Here is a 23,814-nt window from a genome sequence, read left to right as displayed (position 1 = left end):
TCTGTGAGCGGTGGGTGCCTGAGGCATGAAGAGGGAGTGAGGGGGAGGGGCTAACGGTTATCAAGGGGCATTTTTGTGCCAGGTTTCATGCTACCCATTCCTATAAACAGCATGTGCTCCAGACAACTCTATGAGTTAGGCATTCTATTATTCTCGTTATAGAGATGAGGAAACTGAGACTTAGGTTGTAGAAGCACCAAAGCAGAGCCAAGATGGAAACTCGGGCTTACTTTACTCCGTCCAAGAGGGATAGTCGAGGCCCGAAACTGAAAAACAAGCTGCAGGAGGATCCTTGGATTTTAAGCCCTGAACAGGCCCTGCCTCCCTACTTTTCAGCCCTAACAGTCTAAAGGCAGCAGTAAAGAGGCCTCCAGAAGTGCCTGTGGCAGCCACGAGGAGCCAACTACCAAGATCCCCAGCTGCTGCTTCTCCAAAATCCATCGCCTGATGTGTGCCAAGCTCACACTTCCCAGGCATTGTGCTGCTCCCCTCCGATGTCTGCGTCCAGTAGGATATGAAGGGGGCCCGTTCCTGGGAGACATGGGACTATGACAGAAGCTTTGCCAAATCTTCCTCAGACGGCAGGCAACGGGAATGCTTGGGCCCAATCTTCTCTCCCTCCCTCCTTTCCCAGGGTGAGGTTTGCATGGCAGTCTGATGGCTCTCTCAGCCTTTTCCTGCTCCTTTTGTTTTCTCTCACACAGGTGGTTCCCTGAATAAAACCCTCGGAGTGTTCAATCCCATGCAATGCCCCTCCCCCACTGGCGCCCCCAACCATATATGCATCACTGTGGGAGGAAAGGAGGTCATCCTCTGCTGACTCTTCTAGAAGAACATGGTCCGAGATTTTGAAGGTGAAGTCTACAGAGGAACAAGTTTCTCAATATGTTTGCCCTTGTCATTGGTCTTAGTGCCATGAAGGAAGACAGCCTAGGCAACAAATGGTTCACTAGCACACCAACTAGCCCTAATTCATTTGCCAAGAGTTACCTTTTACTCCAGGCATCCTGGAACACCAGTGCCAACTTAAAAAGGGTAGGGATTCTTTTCCGATTTCACATCCTTTGGGGAAGACATTCAAGCCCTGCAGCCTCAGTGACTCCTTGTAGGGAGATTCTCTTGTCATCTTTTGCTGCTCCTGAAAGAAGAAAGCAGATAAATGATATGCTGATTCTAAAACACCTAGAAGGGGGGCGCCTGGGTGGCTGTCAGTTAAGCATCAGACTTCGGCTCAGGCCATGATCTCATGGTTCATGGGTTCGAGCCCTGTGTTGGGCTCTGTGCTGACAGCTCAGAGCCTGGAGCCTGCTCTGGATTCTGTCTACCGCTTTCTCTGCCCCTCCCCCACTCATTCTCTCCCTCCCCTCTCTCCAATAAACATTAAAAAAAATTTAAAACACCCAGAAGGAAAGTGGTGCGTGCCACAGTCACCAGTATCAGTCAGAGTTGTTCTGGAAGTACCGACCAATGCCACCAGATAAAAGAAAGGAAGAAGAGGTGTTTTGAAAATTATTTATTTTTTAAGTTTGTATTTTAATTCCAGTTAGTGAACATAAAGTGTAATAAACCGCCTCCCCTCGGTTCCTTCTCTAGGAAAGGAAGAAAAGGTTTAAGAGAACCCATTAAGTATGAAATTAATACACAAAATACGTAAATAATAGCTAACTATAAATGTAGTAGAAGAATTTATTTACACTAGCACAAAACAGATTAATGTCCAGGAACAAATTTAATAAAAATGGGGCAAGGCTACTATGAAAACTTTAAAACTCCACTGAGGGACAAAGAAAACCCACTTTCAAAAAAATCAAAGATACCCTAGCATTAGTAGAAACGATACTTTAAGATTCAATTCTCCAAATATCAGAAGAACTGATATTTGAGAAATATGCATTTAATGCCGTTCTGTATTAACCCTGTCTTTTTGTTTTCTGTAATTCTGATTCTTTGACACCGGGCTAGCTTACCCTGGAGGGACTGCCCCTCCCAGGTTAGTTAATTCCTAGAGAGAGCAAATAAAACCAAATGACCCAGAACCCACAATCCCAACCACCCTCTTTATCACAGTCCTTACTCCTCTTCTTCTCCCTCCCCACCATCCTCCTATCCTAACCACCCCAGGGTCACAGCACCAGGTCACCAGGGGCTGCCCCTACACTCCAGAGCCCTGGGAAATTATTCAAACTAGCCAATCCTAAACCTGTTTACGGTGCCTCACCTTTTTCTTCCCAAGATCACGGTAGAGACTTCAGCCCACTAGTTCCCTTTCTCTCTATGCCTGAGATCGACCTCTGTGTCTTCTGTGGCCTGAGTGGTGCGGCACACTCCTTTTAGGAATTGTAAGAAACTTCTCTTTTCAAGACAACGGTCTCCTGATCTGTTGGCCCTATTGAATCTTGAGTTTTTCTATTATTACACTGTATTTTAAAGCACAGTCTAAGGAAAATACCAGGGTTTTTTTGGTGCTACTGAAGTTAATATACAAAAATAATCAAGTGGTTATTATGAAGAGAACCATGAAAATTCTGGCAAATGAAAATGTAGGTAGGGTAGTGGGGAGGAAGATAGAGTGGCTGCTGGAAGGTGGGGAGGCAGAGATGGCAGTGAGTTATGAAATGGTTTATGGGTGTAGTGGGTGTAAATTTCAGTCCAAAGCACTCAAGTGTGAAAGAAATATTTATTTTTAGTAATTCGACTTCAGTCACGTCAGGGCCTCATGGCCCACAGCCATCCTCCCCCACCCTGCTCTAAGAATCGTGGGGCTCATCTAATACCCAGGTGTAAGGGTGGGCTTCTGATTCTTGGTGGCTCATCTATCCACCCTGCATCCTTGGTTGAGGCTGATGCAGCTTTTGGGACATAACCCCCTCCTGGGTCACCTCCCAGGCAAGAAAATGTCCGTGACGTTTAGATTGCTATATGCCATGTGGAAGTGGACTCTTCAGGGGTGAACTCAGAGGAGCATGCCAAACAGGAGCACAAGGACACAGGCCCTGGAAGATGAGGGGTGGGTGACATCTGGGAACGCAGACACTCAGTTGAGTGGGGGAGGGCAATGGGAATTAACTGTGAACATTCTGAGTAGTGACAGATGCCCATACAGGGTATTGTAGGAGTGCTGGGAGGGAGAGCAGTTTCACAGAAGAGGGGTCTTTTGAGCTAGATCTTGAAGGATATAGCTGATTTCATATGGCAAAAATTGGTAGGTGTGCACAGGGCACTGCAGTAGAAACAGCATGAGCAAAACTCAGGCTAAGGTGAAATCAGATCCGATTTCCTGAGCCCACCTTCATCAGTGGAGGGAGGGAGGCAATTCCCAGGAAACTGCTGGGACCAGGGCATGAGCCATGTGGCTGTTGATTAACCATTCCACAGACCACAGGTCATTTTAGTGACTGCTGGATACAAAGTACAAAATTGTGGATGATGCCATCTCTGTGGATATTTCCAGGCCTGAGTCAAAATTTAGAATGTTTCCTTCAAACTTTGAAACTGAAGATCCAGGGGTTTCTGGGTGTGCCTTTTTTCTGCTCCCTAATCGGAGTAAATTTACAACCTGGATTTACCATGGGTTCACTGACTGGCTAGCCCCTCTCCTGGAAAAGGCCTTAGAAGGGACAGAAGATCCTACGATAATCCAGTGGAAGCCAGAGGTGTAGACAGCGCTGCTTGTCAGATCTGAATCTAAGCAAGGTATACTTTTGCTTGCACCTCATCAATGGGGAGAATTCATAGGATCTTCAATTTCCTTTATCCACATTACTCCATTAGTCACATTAGCAGCAGCAAATGCAACCAGGAAACACCAGATGCTTCAGACTTCTTTCTGTATACATTTCACTTTCCAACGCAGGCAGCAGAGTTTCTCAGTCATAATTCCCATCTAGAATTTAACTGGTTTCCAACTTTCTTTAATGCGTTCAAATGAAATGCTACCCTAGTCACTCTGAATTTCCATTTGTTTCAGTCACCTGGCACTTCCACACGGGAATGCACTGCTCCCTGCTGCCTAGTGAAGAGTCTTGCAAATAGTAAAGGAACAAAAACATTTTTGGAATCCGTATTTTCATTTTCCTTTGGGGTTCAAAAGTCCTACTACTTCTTTGTAACAGAGTTGAGACCTTTTTTCCTAAGGAAAATATACTCACTTCACATGATAAACGGAGCTACTTCAAAGGTGCATGTGTTAAAAAACCAAAGAAGGTATCCACTGAGTTATTTCTAACCATCATGAATTCTCATTCAACTATTACTTAGTGAACCCCTGCAGAGCAGGTGGCTGTATAAAGAAGGAAAAACAGTGGCGCCTGGCTGGCTCAGCCGGAAGAGCATGTGACTCCTGATCTCAGAGTCATGAGTTCAAGCCTCATGCTGGGTGTAGAGATTACTTAAAAATAACTTAAAAAATAACTTAAAAAAAATAAGGTAAGTAAAATAACTTAAAAAAAAAAAGGTAAGTAAAAACACACAACCCCTGTTTTCCAGGAGATGACTTATCTACTTGGGGAAGTAAGACCCATTTATTTAAAACATGAAGCCACACTGCTCAAGGCAGGATGTAATGCAGTCAGTGTCTCCTCCAAAGTCATATATTCCTAAAACACAGTCGCATCAGCATGCCTTCTATAGGCCAGGCATTGGGCTTGGAGTTTCAGGGTAGCATTCTGAATTCCCAAACAATCTCATGATGTAGGAAAGCTTTTAGAAAGAATATGAGTAGAGGAACTAACCCAAGAAGTCATTTCCCACCCCAGATTTAGTTTTCCTAAATCAAGAAAGTAACCCAAATCTTTCAAAGTTCAGTTTTTATGAGACACTTGAGTATTCAACATACCAGGATCACATAAGAGTGTTCATTAAATCAACTAGGAGGTGCAAAATGTTGTATCATGGTAAATTTGACTATCAACCAGTAGATTTATCTTAGAGGGGCTTCTTCAATATCTTATCCTTCTAAGGGAAGATTCTTAGAAGGAAACCAATTTCAAGATTACTGTTACAAAATAGGTGGTCAATGGACAGCGTCATCAAAGTGCTCCTAGACTAATCGGGTCTTCATATGCTCAGACTGACCTCTGCTGGATAGTCTACTAATGTGTTAACATGTTTGTTTTTTTCCTCTTGAGCTAAATGTGGCTAGGGAACAAGCATTTTCCCCAAATTATATCTAGTATTTAGATTTACATAGTTCAGTTCACAGATATTCATCAAACCTTCTACACTACTTTACAGCAAAACCTTGCATTGCACTTGGCTGCCAGAGGCAACTATCCATGGGTAGAGTAGGACACTGACAAGGTTACACGAGCTACCCACTCTCAACACTGTTTTTGATATTCTCTATGCTTTTATGCAGCCCAGGCCCTCTAGTGTGTACCTCAGAAGTATGTAAGTGTGTTTGCCATGTAGGCCCAATTTCAGGGGCTCACTGGGTAAAACCACAGCTCCCCGCAAGTGTCTTGACATCTCAAAGCTGGACTCCACTCTGTAGAAGTCACTTATGCCCCTAAATAGCCAATGGAGACAAGTCTTATGTGTATATTGCAAACTAGTATTATATTGTGATTATTCCTCCAGTTATATATACTCTTTTTTTAGAGAAAGAGCAAGCATGGCAGGGGCAGAGGGAGAAGGAGAAAGAATCTTGAGCAGGCTCCACACTGGGTAACACGGGACTCGATCCCGTGCCCATGAGATCATGACCTGAACCGAAATAAAAAGTCAGATGCTTACCGACTAAGCCACCCAGGTATCCCTATACATACTCATTAACACAATTTTTATTTTATGAGGTCAATAGGTGATAACATATGTAGCCAATGTCTTATTATTAAACATTGGCACTGTTTCTAAATTGTGCTGAATGGCCCTATATATAAATATTTGACAAAATATTTTATTATTTCTTTAGGACACACTCTCTAAATGGGCTCCCTGGGTCAAAAGGTATAGTGTATGAACATTTTTTTAAAATTTTATTTATTTATTTTGAGAGACAAAGCAAGTGGGGAGGGGCAGAAAGAGGGAGAGGGAGAGAATTCCAAGCAGGCTCCACGCTGTCAGTGCAGAGCCCAATGTGGGGCTCGAACTCATGAAACCATGAGATCATGACCTGAGCTGAAACCAAGAGTCAGACACTTAATCGACTGAGCCACGCAAGTCTCAGTATGAACATTTTTAAGATTCCAAATACAAGCACTGCTAGGATTACTCTATGAAAATGTACCAATTTCATCTTCCACCATAACACAGCAGTTCCGTCTTCATTTTACCCTCACCCTCATTGAGAATTATAATTTTGAAAGTGCTCTGCCAAGTGGATAGGCACAAATAACGGCTTGCAGTCTAACTTATATATTCACATTTATTCATACTCATTTTATTGTATTTTTTCCATTGATTATACGCTCATGCCCTTTGCTCATTTTTCTACTAGTGTGTTAATATTTTTCTTATTTATAAGAGTTCTTTATATAGCAAAAGACTGTTGCCTCTGCTGGTCTCAATGTGGTACACATAAACTAAGGTTGCTAATCTAAACATACCCTGAAATTATCAGTTTAGGTATGGCATGACTTCTCCTTTGGCTCAGTAAGTTCTCTCCAGAAAAACAAAACAAAACCCCAATTCATAAAGTATAGAACAAGCCCCATTAAATACTAGGGGGGGGGGTCTAAGGTACAAAGTGATCAACAGATAAACTACAAAGTAGAAATAGCCTATATACTCCAACTTACTGAACATGCTTCTACATTAGAAAATTCTTGGGAGATTTTTTTCTCCGAAGATGTTTTTTAAAAAACACGTGACTTTAAGAATGGATTTATGTGAAAGAAGACTGATGTGTAACTCAGCAGTTAGGCAGTTACAATGCTATTATTTAATAAAACTCTTTTTTCTTTCATCTGCCAATTGTTCTCTCTGTGGTAGAATACTGGTAACTTTTTCTGGTTTTAGTCACAGTCAATTCCTTTACTATAAGATGTCATTTGGAAATGTTTTTTATTTTTCTTTGTACAATAATTTTAACATTTTAGTATTTTGCTGTGGAAAATAAAATTCCATCTTACAGGAAAGAAAACTCCTCACGACCATTCCTGGACATCTTTATATCTTAGAGCGTGTCAGCCAGTGAAAATCCTAGAAAAAGAAAAGACAACAAACATTCAGTGAAAGAAGTAATTGTCTCAAACTATCCTCCTTTGCTTGCTCTAAAATCTAAAAGTCCCATTATAACCACATTTACCACAATGGTGGTAAATGAAGTTTGTCGTTAGTCTTGTGCTTTTCCCAAAAAGAAGCTAAAAACTCACAGTGAATCTTGTGGTCTTGTCCTATAACTATTATCAAGTAATCAGGGCACAAAAAACTAGAGTCCGAGAGAACCAGAAGTTGAGTCAAAAGAAGAAAGAAGAGGGGGAGTATCCAAATCCAAAAAGAAGCTGGGTAGGAAGAGCAGTGCACACAAGCCAAGCCTTTCCCAGGATTCATACTATCCCACACATGTGGCCTGCACAGAGGTGACTGCAGAGATTAGGTCCTCTCTATAGTATAGCAGGAAGTGGTCAGTTTACATCGCAAATCAATGACCAAATGGCTGACGGACACACAGACAATCAATGAAAATGAACAGCCTGGAAACATTATGTGTGGAATTTACTGGAATGAGGATAACTCATGTTTAAGTGATAGATTCAAGAAATATAAGGATGATCCTTATGGAGTTATCAAAGAAGAGATAAGAACCTAAATTTCTCCAGCAATACCCCCCAAAATTCATAGAGAACTTGGAGAAGAGATCATTAGAAACCTGAACTCACTAGCGAGAGGGGACAATTCATTAGGGCTTTACTGTGACAAACATGGTTTCAAGACTACTTTGTGTGGTTCTGAATATATCTATTAAATCCATCCAATCTAATGTGTCATTTAAGGCCAATGTTTCCTTCTTGATTTTCTGTCTGGATTATCTATCTATCCATTGATGTAAGTGGTTTATTAAAGTCCCCTACTATTTTTTGTAGTGCTATTTCTCCCTTTAGGTCTGTTAATATTTGCTTTATATATTTAGGTGCTCCTACGTTGTGTGCATAAATATTCACAAATGTCATACCCTCTTGTTGGATTAACCCCTTTACTACTATGTTGTGTCCTTCTTTGTCTCTTATTAAAATGCTTGTTTTAAAGTCTATTGTGTCTCCATCCCCAAAGGCAAGGGAATTAAAAGCAAAAATGAATTACTGGGACCTTATGAAGATAAAAAGCTTCTGCACAGCAAAGGAAACAACCAACAAAACTAAAAGGCAACCAACGGAATGGGAAAAGATATTTGCAAATGACATATCGGACAAAGGGCTAGTATCCAAAATCTATAAAGAGCTCACCAAAGTCCACACCCGAAAAACAAATAACCCAGTGAAGAAATGGGCAGAAAACATGAATAGACACTTCTCTAAAGAAGACATCCGGATGGCCAACAGGCACATGAAAAGATGCTCAACATCGCTCCTTATTAGGGAAATACAAATCAAAACCACACTCAGATATCACCTCACGCCAGTCAGAGTGGCCAAAATGAACAAATCAGGAGACTATAGATGCTGGAGAGGATGTGGAGAAATGGGAACCCTCTTGCACTGTTGGTGGAAATGCAAATTGGTGCAGCCACTCTGGAAAACAGTGTGGAGGTTCCTCAGAAAATTAAAAATAGACCTACCCTATGACCCAGCAATAGCACTGCTAGGAATTTACCCAAGGGATACAGGAGTACTGATGCATAGGGGCACTTGTACCCCAATGTTTATAGCAGCACTCTCAACAATAGCCAAATTGTGGAAAGAGCCTAAATGTCCATCCACTGATGAATGGATAAAGAAATTGTGGTTTATATACACTATGGAATACTACATGGCAATGAGAAAAAATGAAATATGGCCTTTTGTAGCAACGTGGATGGAACTGGAGAGTGTGATGCTAAGTGAAATAAGCCATACAGAGAAAGACAGATACCATATGGTTTCACTCTTATGTGGATCCTGAGAAACTGAACAGGAACCCATGGGGGAGGGGAAGGAAAAAAAAAAAAAAAGAGGTTAGAGTGGGAGACAGCCAAAGCATAAGAGACTCTTAAAAAGTGAGAACAAGGGGCGCCTGGGTGGCGCAGTCGGTTAAGCGTCCGACTTCAGCCAGGTCATGATCTCGCGGTCCGTGAGTTCGAGCCCCGCGTCAGGCTCTGGGCTGATGGCTCGGAGCCTGGAGCCTGTTTCCGATTCTGTGTCTCCCTCTCTCTCTGCCCCTCCCCCGTTCATGCTCTGTCTCTCTCTGTCCCAAAAATAAATAAACGTTAAAAAAAAAAAAAGAGAAAAAAAGTTAGAACAAACTGAGGGTTGATGGGGGGGGGGAGGGAGGGGAAGGTGGGTGATGGGTATTGAGGAGGGCACCTTTTGGGATGAGCACTGGGTGTTGTATGGAAACCAATTTGACAATAAATTTCATATATTGAATGAATGAATAAATAAATAAATAAATACATGAAGGGCAAAAAAAAAATAAATTCTTTATCACATTAAAAAAAAATAAAGTCTACTGTGTCTCAATGGAGTACTATGTGGCAATGAGAAAGAATGAAATATGGCCCTTCGTAGCAATGTGGACAGAACTGGAGAGTGTGATGCTAAGTGAAATAAGCCATACAGAGAAAGACAGATACCATATGTTTTCACTCTTATGTGGATCCTGAGAAACTTAACAGGAACCCATGGGGGAGGGGAAGGAAAAAAAAAGAGAGAGGTTAGAGTGGGAGAGAGCCAAAGCATAAGAGACTCTTAAAAAATGAGAACAAACTGAGGGCTGATGGGGGGTGGGAGGGAGGGGTGGGTAATGGGTATTGAAGAGGGCATCTTTTGGGATGAGCACTGGGTGTTGTATGGAAACCAATTTGACAATAAATTTCATATATTTAAAAAAAAAATAAGAATTTGTAGATTAAAAAAATACAATTCCTAAAAAAAATAAAAAATAAATAAAGTCTATTGTGTCTGATATAAACATAGCTATCCCAGCTTTCTTTTGGTTTCCATTTGCATGGAATATCTTTTTCCATCCCTTCACTTTCAGACTGTGTGTCCTTACATCTGAGGTGAGTCTCCTGTAGACAGCATATAGTGGGTCTTGTTTTCTTATCCATTCAGCCACTCCTCTGATTGGAGCGTTTAGTCCATTTACATTTAAAGTAATTACAGATAAGTATGTACTTATTGTCATTTTGTTCATTGTTTCCTGGCTATTTTGTAGTTCTGTTCCTTACACCAAAGTCTCTGATATCTGTTTTTATAGAACATAATTTCAGTAGAACTTTATATATCTTATAGTTTCTAAATCAGTTAATTTACTTTTCACTGATTGTCCAGGCATCCACTTGCCCACTGGTCTACTACCTTATTCAAAAAAGAAAATGATCTCATGGCATATATATGTATAAAGAACCAACACAGAAACTTCTTGAAAAAATGATCTGCTCTGAAAACAGTGACTGATACACAATGTGTAAGCATGGAAGATAGATATATCAGAGAGGACCACTGGCAGGACCAGGATCAGAGCACAAAATTAAGTATGAAAAGCAACTTAATCTGAGATGGGAGAGGATTATGCTACACACCTTATCATTTATTTTACAGCTGTAATCTACACTATAGTTTTGCTATGGAGGCCAAAGTAACCAATTTTGAATGTAAGTGCACAAATCTTCCTGTTATGGTCTCATCCTCCCACTCTGTCTCCCACTCCCATTCTGCCTTTCAGCCACTGCGGACTTCTTTCAGTTCCTCAGACCTGCCATGCTCCTTGCTGCCACAGAGCCTTTGCACACCTCTTCCCTAGCCTCTTTGCTTGAGACTGTCCCTACTTATCTTTTGGATCTCAGCTGAAGCATCAATCAGTTCCTCTGAGAAGCCTTCCCCTGTGACCCCAATACAGATCAGATTCCTTGATGGTATATTTGTTCAGAACTGGGTGCCTTTCCTTCAGAGCAATTGCCTCAGTCTGTTGTGATGCATTCAGTTGTGAGGTGACTAGGCTGTTCCTCTCCCCTAATGAACTGTAAGCCATTAGGTGAGGCTGAGTCCAGGTTTGCTCATCATGCTATTCTTAGCAAGTAACACAACATACCTAACACACATCTCAACAAATATTTATTGAAAAAACCCAAGAAAGTGCCAAACTCAGAAACGGTTTAGAAAAAAGTGTTCTATTTGGTAGATACTTCTAGGGATAGGATGGGAGATGCATTTCTGATTTCTGCTTGGCAACTGAATTTACCTGGGCTTTCCGCGTGGCTTGTGGCTCAATCATGATATTGATAAGAGAAGGTGCAGTTGTGTCTGCCAAACTCTCCCTCAGTGATTTTTGGAGCTCTTCCGGTGTTTGTACGAAATACCCTTTGCCTCCAAACGCAGTCATAACCTGCTCGTAATGTGAGTTTGGCAAAAGACAGACGGGAGGGGCCCTAAAAAAGGTCATAAGTCAATAGAAAAAAAGCCATTCTCTGAAATAATCTGTGGAAAAATTTAGGCTGAACTGAAAGGTGTACATTTATGTTCAACACCTAAAGATGCCAGTACACTAAACTTTCCATATATTTTTTGTTGTCTATACAGCAATGTCTAACAGGACTTTTTGTGATGAAAGAAATGTTTTATATTTACATTTAAATATATATATTTATGTATACATTATCCAATATGACAGTCACTAGCAACCTGTTGCTGTGAGCACTTGAAACGTGACTAGTTAAAATAAGAACGATTTTTAAATTTAATTTAAATAGCCACACATGGCTAGTAGCTACTAGCTACTACACCATCAGCTACTATGAATCCAAAAGAAAAAGAAGAAAAGAGGAATGGTTACTGCAAAACACCAAGTAACAACAAAATGAGAAACGGAGTCAGTGAGGCAGAAGCAAACATACTCACATCCCATTCCACCCCTAGGCTGACTCCCACACGGCTAGCTACGATACTGTCACAGTTTCACTCTGCGACCAGATAATCAAGAATTAGTTAAGTAATAAAAAGAAGGAAGATCTCTGGACCATAAATAATGTGTTAACATCCATTTCCTCCATGGTGTAGTAGGAACAGAAGGACTGGAAGCATTTTGCAATAAGCCCTTTCATTAACAAAGCTTGCACATCAATCTTAATTGTCTGAGTCTTTAGTGGCTCCCTGATCATAAATTATTTATTGAAGCACCCCATCATGGGCAGTTGTACAAAGAGGGGCCATGCATATGGGGTTCCTGCCCTTTAGGGGGGCTGAAAATATAAATAAACAATATTCACACTACAGAAGCACATTATAATACAATATACATAATACATATTGTATATATTGTATATATATATATACAATAATATAATATAATAATATTTTAATGTTATAATAGATGAGAGAAAATAAATACATGAGATGTATTTAAATAGATGAGAGAATTAAGTAGATGAGAGAAAATAAATACATACTGTTAAAATAGATGAGAGAAAATAAATACATACTGTTCTGGGTTACTTACACTGCAGTAGCATCTCCAAATTTTAACATTTCCTTCCAACTATCCACATCAAAACCTTGGTAAATTCCATTATTATTCACCACCAAAAGAATGATGGGCAAGTTGTACCTAAAATTGAAAGCAAAATATAAAGGAAATCATTCTTCATTCTAAAGCACTTTATTATCTTCAGGCTGAAACTTTAACTTAAAAATGGATAGTTTTCTAGAAATAACCTTTTTTGTAATATTAGGGTAAGACTAAAACTTAAACATTTGTTACCTAAAAAGGAACATCAAATCATTAATGGAAATACGGAGTCAGAAAGGATGTAAGAACACCAGGTGCTAACATTATGCATCTATGGACCTCACTGTGCTTTTCCGAACCTTGGTTTTCATAGATCCAGGTGCTAAGAAGGACACCTTCCACCTTCCATATTTAATACCACTTCTAGGTGGTGCCTAAGAGTACTATTTGAAAAGTATCTTTTTATTTCCTGAACTCCTCACAGACAAGCAGTATTTGCTAGATGCTGTGGGAAGCATACAAGTGACTAGCATACATTCTCTTCTCTCAAACCACTTTGCTCCAAGTTAGAAAAGCATTATATGGGGATGCCTGAGTGGCTCAGTTGGTTAAGCGTCCGACTTCGGCTCAGGTCATGATCTCACAGTTCGTGACTTTGAGCCCCACATTGGGCTCTGTGCTGACAGTCAGAGACTGAAGCCTGCCTCAGATTCTGGGTCTCCCTTTCTCTCTGCCCCTCCCCCACTCTCTGTCTCTCTCAAAAATAAAAACATTAAAAAAATTAAAAAAATAAAAGCATTGTATAATAGAGAAAGAGAGTATTTAATAATGTGCTAAACAGTACTGTAAAGATGAAAGGATGATTAAATTTTACTAACGACTGACAAAAGAACATGGGCTTTGTTTTGTACACACATAATTTCTGAGACCAGGTGTAAAAACAAAACTACACGGCACACTGTTATGTAATAGGACTGTGGAAACTACTTGCGCTCCATGCTCAACGGGAATCATGACTCTCTAGAAGGCTGGCTTTTCCATAAATCATCTTTTTGGTGTATACCACTCGGGTTGTCAATACAGACATTCTAACAAGTACATTTTTCCATCTGATCTTGAAAGTGTTGTATACCAAAGCTCTGAAAGCCCCCAAAACATGATTTACAAAGGGTCTAATAAGAGTCCTGGCTAAGAATAAAGAAGGACTTTACTACAGTTTAAATAATTAGGGAGAAAAAAGTCCCCATCCTTCTATAGCAGGATCTACAGCTCGTGAGTTTTTCCCTATAAACAACCCTCACAACTATAAACATAATCTGAACAGCTCACGTTCAATGAACAATCGTCTCGAGCTTTACCTAGATTACCTCATTCAATCCTCACTACCGTCCTCTAAGGTAGGAACTATTACGATTCCTCTCCCTATTTTAGAGGAGACAGCAGCTTAGTAAAGTAACTTAACCCACATCACCTGGCTCTGCTGTGGTCAACCGGCATTTAAATCCAGACCATGGACCCAGAGGCTGTGCTCTTACCCACAAAGCTTTGCTGTCTCCCTGCCAAAAACAAGCTTTTCTCAGACTAGAACTTTTTGCAGTGATCTCAAAACCACTCCTCACAGTTTTGCAGGTTTGGGGCATGTAGTAAAGAGGTCATGAACACACTGTCCTAGATGAGAAAGACCCCGGGGTTATTTCACACTAGTATTCTCAGGACACAGCACAGAGTGTGTACAGGGCATTTGGCACATGGTGAACACTGAGTAAGCATCTGTTAGGCAAGTGAGTCTTTATTCTTTATCTTTTGGAGAAAGAAATGAATGCTGTTGTACCTACAGATGGTTTCCACTTCCATGCCAGAAAACCCAAATGCACTGTCTCCTTCCACACAGATGACCCGCTGACCTGTGTTTCTAGCTTTAGCCAGTATAGCGGCTGCAATGGCAAAGCCCAAACCAACTCCCATCGTTCCAAAAGTACCAGCATCAAGCCTGTTGGGGGAAAAAGCTAAAATGAAACCCTCTGGGGCACGTTGCAGATGGTGGGCGGGCACAAATCTAGTCATACTCATGTGTAAAATAGAGAACAATAAAAACATTCTCTGTCTTTAATATAAAGTTTTTAGACTGTGAGGAACCGACTAGTCAAGGATAAGCGGTATGAGAGGAAAAAGTCTCTCGTGATGGCTTGGAAAACTGTGAATATATCCTTGGAACGGTAAGTATACAAATTATCACATGACCTCAAAGACATATCAAACATAAAAACTCTGCCAAATCTCACCTAAGAATACTTTTATGGAATATATCCTTATGCACTGAACATGTATAATCCTCAAATGTTTTATGAGCCTGCATTACTGTAGTTTCAAAGTTAACACATTAAAATTACTTTTCTGGAAGCCTTACCTGTGACGAGGGAGGTAGTTCTGAAGCACAGTGCGTCCAATATCCATAGTATTTGCTCCTTCACTTACTACAAAACAGTCTCTGGGTAGCTGTTCTTGAACATGATAGAATACTGTGTAATAATTCATAGGCAGAGATTTTTGGGAAGCTAATTCCTAAAGTATTTGAGGGAAATATAATCAAATTAGGTTGAGATACGGTGAAAAATGAGGAATGTCAATAAGCTACTACCAAACTCATTTGGAAAGAGGCTACAAGCTACAAAGTTCCCAAATGGCCTCTCTTAGAAGCTAATGGATCTGTGGACAGCCCTGTGGGACAGGCTAAGAAAAATGGGTTCCACAGTCCCAGTCTGGGACACAATCAAATAATCTAGGGAATATCTTTCTTCTTGGAGATCCACAATACACATTAGCATCCTAAAGTCAGACAAGTCGTATGGTAAAGATAGCTGGAAACATTGGGTTAAACAAAACTAAACAGTCTTATTTGAGCACTTTTATGAATACACTGCCTTAGAAAGTAAAAATTTTATTCTAAAATACTTTAATCTGAAATACGCCCTGAATCTTAAAATAAAAATGAAGTCAGGATTTTAGAAAATCTGAAAATCTGGTTCTTCTCCACATGCATTAGAGAGTAAAGGAGATACGCTTCACCCACTAAAGAGTCTTCGAATGGAGCAAGATAAGTGCCTTTGTCTAGCCACATGCCTCTTAGAGCAGAGAGAAAGCCACATGGGGCTTTAGCAGCAACAGTCCCAAGGGCTTCCGGCATTGCCTCTTCACCTGTGCTGTTTTGGCCTGTTGGAGGTTATACCTAAGATGGATGAGGCACCGTCCTACACTCCTGCACCAGAGAAGAGAGGCAAGTTCCTCCCATCTTAAACTAGTATGATTCCTAGGAAAAAGAAGGGATTAATCATGGCACCACTTAGGAAAATAGAATTGACGCTGTCTCTTGATAGAAATAGCCACTGATTAATATTCCAATAAAACATAGAATTATGTATAGTTAATTCTGCTGTTTTTGAAAATGTGAATTTATTCCAAGACATCTGACATATAAAGGAATAATATGAGCACAATGCAAATTTCACATTTGCTCCTGTAGGATTCCGTCAGTGAGAAACACTACATGAACACAGGAAACTGCACCCAGCTGAACCAAGATGCACAGGAATACACAAAACATCAGAAAAAAATCATGAACAACCTTTCTCACAATCAAAGAAAAAAATTCTACCTATATACGAGGACCCTAAATAGAAATCACCACATCCTACAGAGGTGGTTCATTTCACTGCTAGTAGTGGATGGTCTGGTAGTTTCACACATTACTATAGTTTCCAAAGCCTTTACATATCAGGCAAACCCATGAATGCAGATGAGGAAGTCACAAAATAATTTTCTGTGGTGACACAAAAGTTAATTTAAAAAGGCTATAAGTGGTCTCACAAAAAAAAAAAAAAAAAAAAAAAAGAAAGAAAGAAAAAAAAGAAAAGAAAAGAAAAGTGAGGTGATGGATGTGTTAGTGAACTAGATGGGGGCAATCCTTCCACAGTGTATATGCATTATCAAATCATCGTGATATACCTTTGAATATCTTACAATTTTAACTGTCAATTATACCTCAACAAAGCTGACATTTTTTTAAAAAAAGGCTATACATTGGAACACATTTTCAATTTTGATGAAACACTTATTATACATGCATGCCTTGAAGGACTTATATCTTAAGGGTAGAAAAAATGCCCCAGTTTAAGATTCCAAAAGATTTCTTAATTGTGATTTGGTGCCAAGGTCAAACTGAGGACAGTGAGCCCTACCCATTCACATGGGCTCTTACAACTAACTTTCTGTCCAATGTCAGATCAGCCTCCTTCCACCATGTCACGCTAACTCACAAACTGAGATCCTCCCAATGCCCACTTCCACAAGAGACTTCAGGTCTTTTTCAAGGAAAAGTACTATATTTATTGAAGTACATATGTTTTAACCATTTAACATGTGTAGAATTTCGCCACCATTTTTATTAGGCTCCTATCTTAATGTTTCACAAAGTTGGCAGCTGTGCCTCTAAACCTTTTCCCCCATAAATCCCACGGTTTTTACATAGTGTGGTGATTTAGGAATGCGTAGGTCATGTTATGACAGAGCTACTGGAACCATGGGCCTGAAGTGTTTCTAGATTTCTGTGAGTCTCGTATTACCTTGGATGTGGCTTCATTGCTCTTCATTTTTTCTCTCAGAGTTTTCCACCAGCTGCTCTCTGGAGGATACTGCCATGGCGTTTTATCAAATTGTTCTAAAAGCTAAAAAACCACAGACTTTTACTTTTTGAAAATAAGCTTATGTCATATTAACACAACAATATCTTGTTAAAGAAGATGATACTGCTATGCTATCCTGCCCTTCTCATCACTCCTACTGTCTGCACTCTAGGCAGCTAACAACTGGTAGAAAATAAATAGGCAACACGGAAAGCGTTCTTTTGGGTCAGTGTGGACTTCTGCCAAATGGGATTTCCACAGAACACAAGGGAAATGCTACCTCACCTCACAGGCAGGGGCTTTTATGTCCTCCTCAGCTTTTGACACTAGAAAGAAAATCACCCCCACCGTAGAATCCTTGCGGAAAGGACAAGAGCCCCAAATATCCAGGGACTTCCGAGATACAAACCAAATGTTCCAGGATGTTCTAATATGTGATTGGGGATTGCTTCCTAATATTATGTAGTCATGATAACAACACCAATTTGTATCCAATATCAAGTGAAAGATGTCACTATACTTTATCTCCTGATATAGTGAACTGTATAAATTACATACAAATAATGAGTACCATTTGAAGAGTAAATAAATCTCTTTATTGCCTAGTGAAATACTAAGTTAGGTTTTTCCAGTACATTAAGACATTTCTTGGCTGTAAGTTCAGTTACTCTGGAAGCTGTATTATAATTTTTCAGAGAGCTGAATCCTATTTAGTATATCACTGTTTGCCTACTGACTGCCTTTAAGTCTTCATCGCCTTCCAAAATGATTAACTTACTTGCTTAAAAATGATTTATATATAAGGAGTTGGATTTACTGAGTTCCAGAGTTCTTTTCAAGACTAGCTTTCCATCATAAATTTTGCTTAAAATAGATATTAATAAGCCTGTCATCAAGTGAATCAAGGCTGAGACATTTTTAACAACAGACTATTGCTTAAAGACCAATCCATATAAAGCCTAGGTAAAAGCTCTTACCTGTTTAGTGACAGCATTTATGTCTCCTAGCAAAGTCACAGCAGGCTTTACATTATTCCCCAATTCTTCTGCACAGATATCAACCTAAAAGAGATAAAGCTTAAGAACAAGCCATGCTTATTCTTAAAAATCTTTAAGAAGTCAGTTAACACTGGGGCGCCTGGGTGGCTCAGTTGGTTAAGCGTCTCACTTCAGCTTAGGTCACGATCTCGCGGTTCATGAGATCGAGCCTTGGATCGGGCTCTGTGCTGACAGCTCAGAGCCTGGAGCCTGCTTCAGATTCTGTGTCTCCCTCTCTCTCTGCCCCTCCCCTGCTCACGCTGTCTCTCTCTCTCAAAAATAAATATTAAAAAAAAGTTTTTTAATAAAAATAAAAAAGAAGTCAAGTAATACTGAATAAATGAACTGTGTATATGTAACAAATGATAAAGATGATTTTATATCCAAGATATTTCCTAATAAAAGTAAAAATCCATAGAACTGTAAGTATCACAGCAAGTACAGAAACCTCATCATCTTCCTTCATTTTAATGTCTACTCTGTAGATTTGGGTATTGTTCTATTATACCCACAGGAATCCATCTGACTTGATCAATTATAGTTTTGAATCTCATCAATAATAAAGTTGTTTAATTACACTGTAGTTCCCTACTTAGAGCAGCTCTCAAATGTGAACTATCAGAATCACTTGGTAGCCTTGTTAAACCACAGAATGCAAGAGTCTACTTCAGAGTTTCCGACCTCAGCAGCTCTGAATGAGGCCCCAAAATGTGGTTTTCTAACAGGTTTCCCAGGTGATGCTGATGCTGTTGGTCCGGGGACCACACTTTGCGAACTACTACTCTCTAGGGTATAGCATGATTACTTTCCACTTACCCAGAGGCCCCATTTCTGAATGGCCATGGGCAAGTGAAAATAGCTGTGCAAGGAGTTGTAATTTAGCCACCCTAAAGGGGATGCACTGTATTCTGTACTCAAGAGATATAATCAAGAGGCAGCAGCATCTTCCAGGGAAACCCCAGTCTTGCTTATTTGCAGTGTTAGTTCTTCCATAGCCCCAGGGGGAATGGGACTATTAGAAGTTGACTCCTTAAAAAGTAAAAAGGGAGAAGATAGCAATTGTAGCTGGGTCACCAAACACCATACACAATCTCTGGAGGACAAACAGGTTCACGTTGTACTATATAGGCAGTACTTTCCACACCAATAAGGAAACTGGCTTAGAAAGAGGATCATAATGATACATGAATCATTAGAGTGAGGTCAGAGTATATATTCCACTATTCAGTGACAGGTAAAAGCATTCAGAGATTCCTAATCAAAGGGTGTTGGAAAGATTTGGCATCTTGGGTGCCTGGCTAGCTCAGTCAGTGGAGCGTATGAATCTCGATCTTGGGGTTGTGGGTTCAAACCCTATGTTGTGTGTAGAAATACCTTTTTAAAAAAATCTTAAACAGAAAGATTTGGCATCTAAAAAAACAACTCATGGACACATGGAAGCTTGCTCATTAATGTCTTGTTAGCGCATATCTGCATTTGTGGCAGGGCCTGAGAGCTGCTATCTAATCTTCCCTCCTTCCTTAGGAATACGCCTTGAAGACTGTTTCCTAGTTCCCTTCATCCAGAGTGGGCAGTGAGACATAAGCAAAAGTTGTAGGGTGGGGCTTCGAGAGTTGGCCCTATTAATAAAACTACCATATCCCCCCTTTCCCAAGTCATCCTATTTCCTGCCTGGAATCATAACCTGATGGTTGGCACTCCAGCAGCCATTTTGGATGATGCAACCTTGATGGTGGAAACCAGGCACTAAGGATGGAGAAGAAAGATAGAAAAAGCCAGAATCCCTGATGACATTGAAAGTCTGCATTCTAGCCATGAACCACCTACTTCTGCACTTCACATTATGTAAGAGAAAAATAACCCCCTAAATCTTTTTAAAAAATAAAATAAAAAGAAAACTCAATCTCTAACAATGCCGAATGTTTTGTTCTAATCTACCATTGTACTCAAACCCCTTCTGTCTGCCTTTAAATATACTTGAACTATGAAGAAGAGGCAAATTATGCTTTTCAAACTATTTAAAACTTGGTTTTGAAAGGTTTTCTGGTTAGAAGTAAAGTGGCACATTATGTTTCATAGGCTTGAAAAGGCAGCTTACTTTGGTACCTGTAATTATGTTAGACGATAAAAACCTACAAAAGCCAAGAAGAAAGCGGAGCTGACAATAGCTGAGGACAATAAGTCACAGATAGCTCTGGTTTTAAATCTCGGCACTCTGAGTACCTGGATAAACTTCACATCTGGCTGGTATCTTGGAGGCAGTCCAAAATGCAAAATCCAATTTAATCGGGCACCAAATAACACAATTACATCAGCAAATTGCAAAGCCCTATTAAAAAGAAAAATCTGTTTAATACAAAAAGTATGTATCTATTATTTCTTATTTGAATTATTCTAAAATCATTTTTTAAATATTTATAAAAGTTCAAATGATTTGGAGGTTATTTTATTTTAGTTTTCTGAATCAGCTTCTAGAGTAAATTTGATCTTTCAAACCAAAATAATTTATGAAGCCATTCTATTTAAATAGTAATCTATAAGGTAAAATAAGTAGAAAAATATTATAAGACTATACCTATTTCATTGTTTATTATTTTTTATCATTAGAAAAATTATTATAAGTCTACTGTAGATAATGTGGAAGAATAGAAACAGTATAAAGAAAAAAAACCTCATGCAGTAATACTATCAACTTGAAAGCTATTGTCAGTAGTCTGGTATATTTTCATCTCTAGTCTTCTTTCTATGCAAGCATATTTTTACATAGTTGAGCTTATATGCTATAATACTGTCTCATGCACTTTTGCTTATTATTACATTTTCCTTATCATTAGGTTCTTAAAATTTTTATCATTTTTATGCTCTATTTATATTTTTTTAGTAATATCTATACCCAACGTAGGTCTTGAACACACAACCCTGAGATCAAGTTGCATGCTCTTCTGACTGAGCCAGCCAGGCACCCCTTAAATACAATTTTGAAAGGCTGCATATTTTGCAGAACACATATACCAAATTTATTAAATCTTTTAATTACTGGATAATCTGTTATTAATAGTACTGGGTTGCACATCTTTATGCTTAAATCTTTTATTTATGTTTACTTATTTTGAGAGAAAGTGAGCAGGGGAGGGGGAGAGGGAGAGGAGAGAGAACCCCAAGCAGGCTCCACGCTCAGTGGAGCCTGAGCCTGAGCCATTATCAAGAGTCGGATGTCTAACTGAGCCACACAGGCGCCCCTACACTTGAACATCTAATGCATGTTTCATACTGATTCCTAGAAGCAGGTATTTGTAAGACGATTGATTCATATTCCCAAAATGCTTTCAAAAAATTTACCAAATGTATTAATAGTTTTATTTTATATATCTTAATATCCTTGTCAATACAACGAATTTTTTTTAAATAATTTTTACTTTGACATGCACACTGATATTAAGTCATCTTTGCTTTGTTCTTACCTCATACACCTTTGCTTACTTTATGCTGTATCATTTGCTTCAGATGTTCTTATATGTAACTGTCTTTTTATTGATCCAATCAATAATGTTTCTACCTGTCTACAGAAGGATTTATATCATAATTGCTATGGGGTTCTTTTTTCACTTCTCATTTTTCTGCTTCTTGGCTGTTTCCCTTTTATCCTACATTTTTCTATAGGGGATCTATTCTTTTACTTTTGTCTTCTTCAGTGAGGATATCATACATGAAATAGCATTTTCATATACTGTATTGGTCCTGTGGGACCCAATTTAACAAACAGATAAAAACTGCAATTAGAAGAATAGATGTGCTTATTGATACTTGATAATATTGATTTGATTATTTATGACTGCTTGGAATCTTTTTTACCCTATTAACTTCTTTTTTCAAGATAAATATTCTTCATTGTTATTCTTTTTTTTTCTTTTTTAATTTACATCCAAGTTAGTTAGCATACAGTGCAATAATGATTTCAGGAATAGAATCCAGTGATTCATCCCCTACATATAACACCCAGTGCTCATCCCAACAAGTGTCCTCCCTAATGCCCCTTGCCCATTTAGCCTATCCCCCAACCACAACCCTCCAGCAACAGTTTGTTCTCTGATTTTAAGAGTCTCTTATGGTTTGCCCCCCTCCCTGTTTTTATATTATTTTTGCTTCACTTTCCTTCTGTTCATCTGTTTTGTATCCTAAATTCCACGAGTCATATATTTGTCTTTCTCTGACTAATTTCACTTAGTATAATGCGCTCTAGTTCCATCCATGTTGCAAATGGCAAGATTTCATTCTTTTTGATCAAGTAATATCCCATTGCATATATATACCACATCTTCTTTATCCATCAATGGACATTTGGGTTCTTTCCACATTTTGGCTATTGTCGATAGCTCTGCTATAAACATTAAGGTGCATGTGCCCCTTCAAAACAGCACTCCTGTATCCTTTGGATAAATACCTAGTAGTGCAATTGCTGGGTCATATGGTAGTTCTATTGTTAATTTAATATAATTTATTGTCAAGTTAACTAACATACAGCATATACAGTGTGCTCTTGGTTTCAGTGGTAGATTCCCGTGATTCATCACTTACATACAACACCCAGTACTCATCCCAGGAAGTGCCCTCCTCAATGCCCATCACCCATTTTCCCCTCTCCCCCCCGCCATCAACCCTCAGTTTGTTCTCTGTATTTAAGAGTCTCTTATGGGTTTGCCTCCTTCTCTGTTTGAAACTATTTTCCCCCTTCCCTTCCTCCATGGTCTTCTGTTAAGTTTCTCAAGTTCCACATATGAGTGAAAACATACGAGATCTTTTTCTGACTTAGTTCACTTAGCATAATACCCTCCAGTTCAATCCATGTTGTTGCAAATGGCAGGATTTCATTCTTTCTCATTGCCAAGTAGTATTCCATTGTATATATAAACCACGTCTTCTTTATCCATTCAGCAGTTGATGGATATTTGGGCTCTTTCCATGATTTGGCTATTGTTGAAAGTGCTGCTATAAACATTGGGGTACAAGTGCCCCTATGAATCAGCACTCCTGTATCCTTTGGATAAATTCCTAGTAGTGCTATTTCTGGGTTGTAGGTAGTTCTATTTTTAATTTTTTGAGGAACCTCCACACTGTTTTCCAGAGTATGGAAGTCCTGAAGTCCAGAATTATGATGCCTCCAGCTTTGGTTTTCTTTTTCAGGACTGTTTTGGCCATCCGGGGTCTTTTCTGGTTCCATACAAATTTTTAGGATTGTTTGTTCTAGCTCTGTGAAGAATACTGGTGTTATTCTGATAGGGATGCACCAAATATGTAGATTGCTTTGGATAGTATTGACATTTTAACAATATTTGTTCTTCCAATGCAGGAGCATGGAATATTTTTCCATTTTTGTGTGTGTGTCTTCTTCATTTTCTTTCATAAGCTTTCTATAGTTTTCAGCACATACATTTTTCACTTCTTTGGTTACGTTTATTCCTAGGTATTTTATGGGTTTTGGTGCAATTGTAAATGGGATCAATTCCTTGATCTCTCTT

General features: G+C 39.3%; 1 protein-coding gene and 1 non-coding gene across 7 annotated transcripts in view; one reads left to right on the top strand and one right to left on the bottom strand.

The window, feature by feature from the left end:
- The window catches only part of HACL1 (2-hydroxyacyl-CoA lyase 1), a 92,163-nt gene that overhangs the window by 46,818 nt on the left and 21,531 nt on the right, over nt 1-23,814 (bottom strand). For 5 of the 6 annotated variants that reach the window (XR_005792045.1, XR_005792041.1, XR_005792042.1 and 2 more), the window contains 9 exons: nt 20,522-20,627; nt 18,239-18,322; nt 17,202-17,303; nt 14,990-15,144; nt 14,414-14,572; nt 12,574-12,681; nt 11,320-11,506; nt 7,071-7,140; nt 991-1,138 (listed from right to left, as the gene is read on the bottom strand). Coding sequence is in view for 1 of the 6 variants with exons in the window: in XM_040480140.1 (XP_040336074.1) it covers nt 7,108-7,140; nt 11,320-11,506; nt 12,574-12,681; nt 14,414-14,572; nt 14,990-15,144; nt 17,202-17,303; nt 18,239-18,322; nt 20,522-20,627 (934 nt within the window). In the remaining 5 variants the exon portion in view is untranslated. Of the gene's footprint in view, nt 1-990; nt 1,139-6,983; nt 7,141-11,319; nt 11,507-12,573; nt 12,682-14,413; nt 14,573-14,989; nt 15,145-17,201; nt 17,304-18,238; nt 18,323-20,521; nt 20,628-23,814 lie in introns of those variants that run through there. The other variant, XM_040480140.1, reaches the window with a different exon arrangement.
- TRNAR-CCU (transfer RNA arginine (anticodon CCU)) lies at nt 4,306-4,378 on the top strand. The gene has a single exon. It is a non-coding gene; the product is annotated as a tRNA-Arg (tRNA).

Source organism: Herpailurus yagouaroundi, unplaced genomic scaffold (assembly GCF_014898765.1).
Source record: "Herpailurus yagouaroundi ecotype Mexico unplaced genomic scaffold, PumYag 159, whole genome shotgun sequence".
Classification (NCBI taxonomy): Eukaryota; Metazoa; Chordata; class Mammalia; order Carnivora; family Felidae; genus Herpailurus; species Herpailurus yagouaroundi.
Note: the sequence above shows the minus strand (reverse complement) of the source record. Positions and strands in the feature narration are given on the sequence as shown.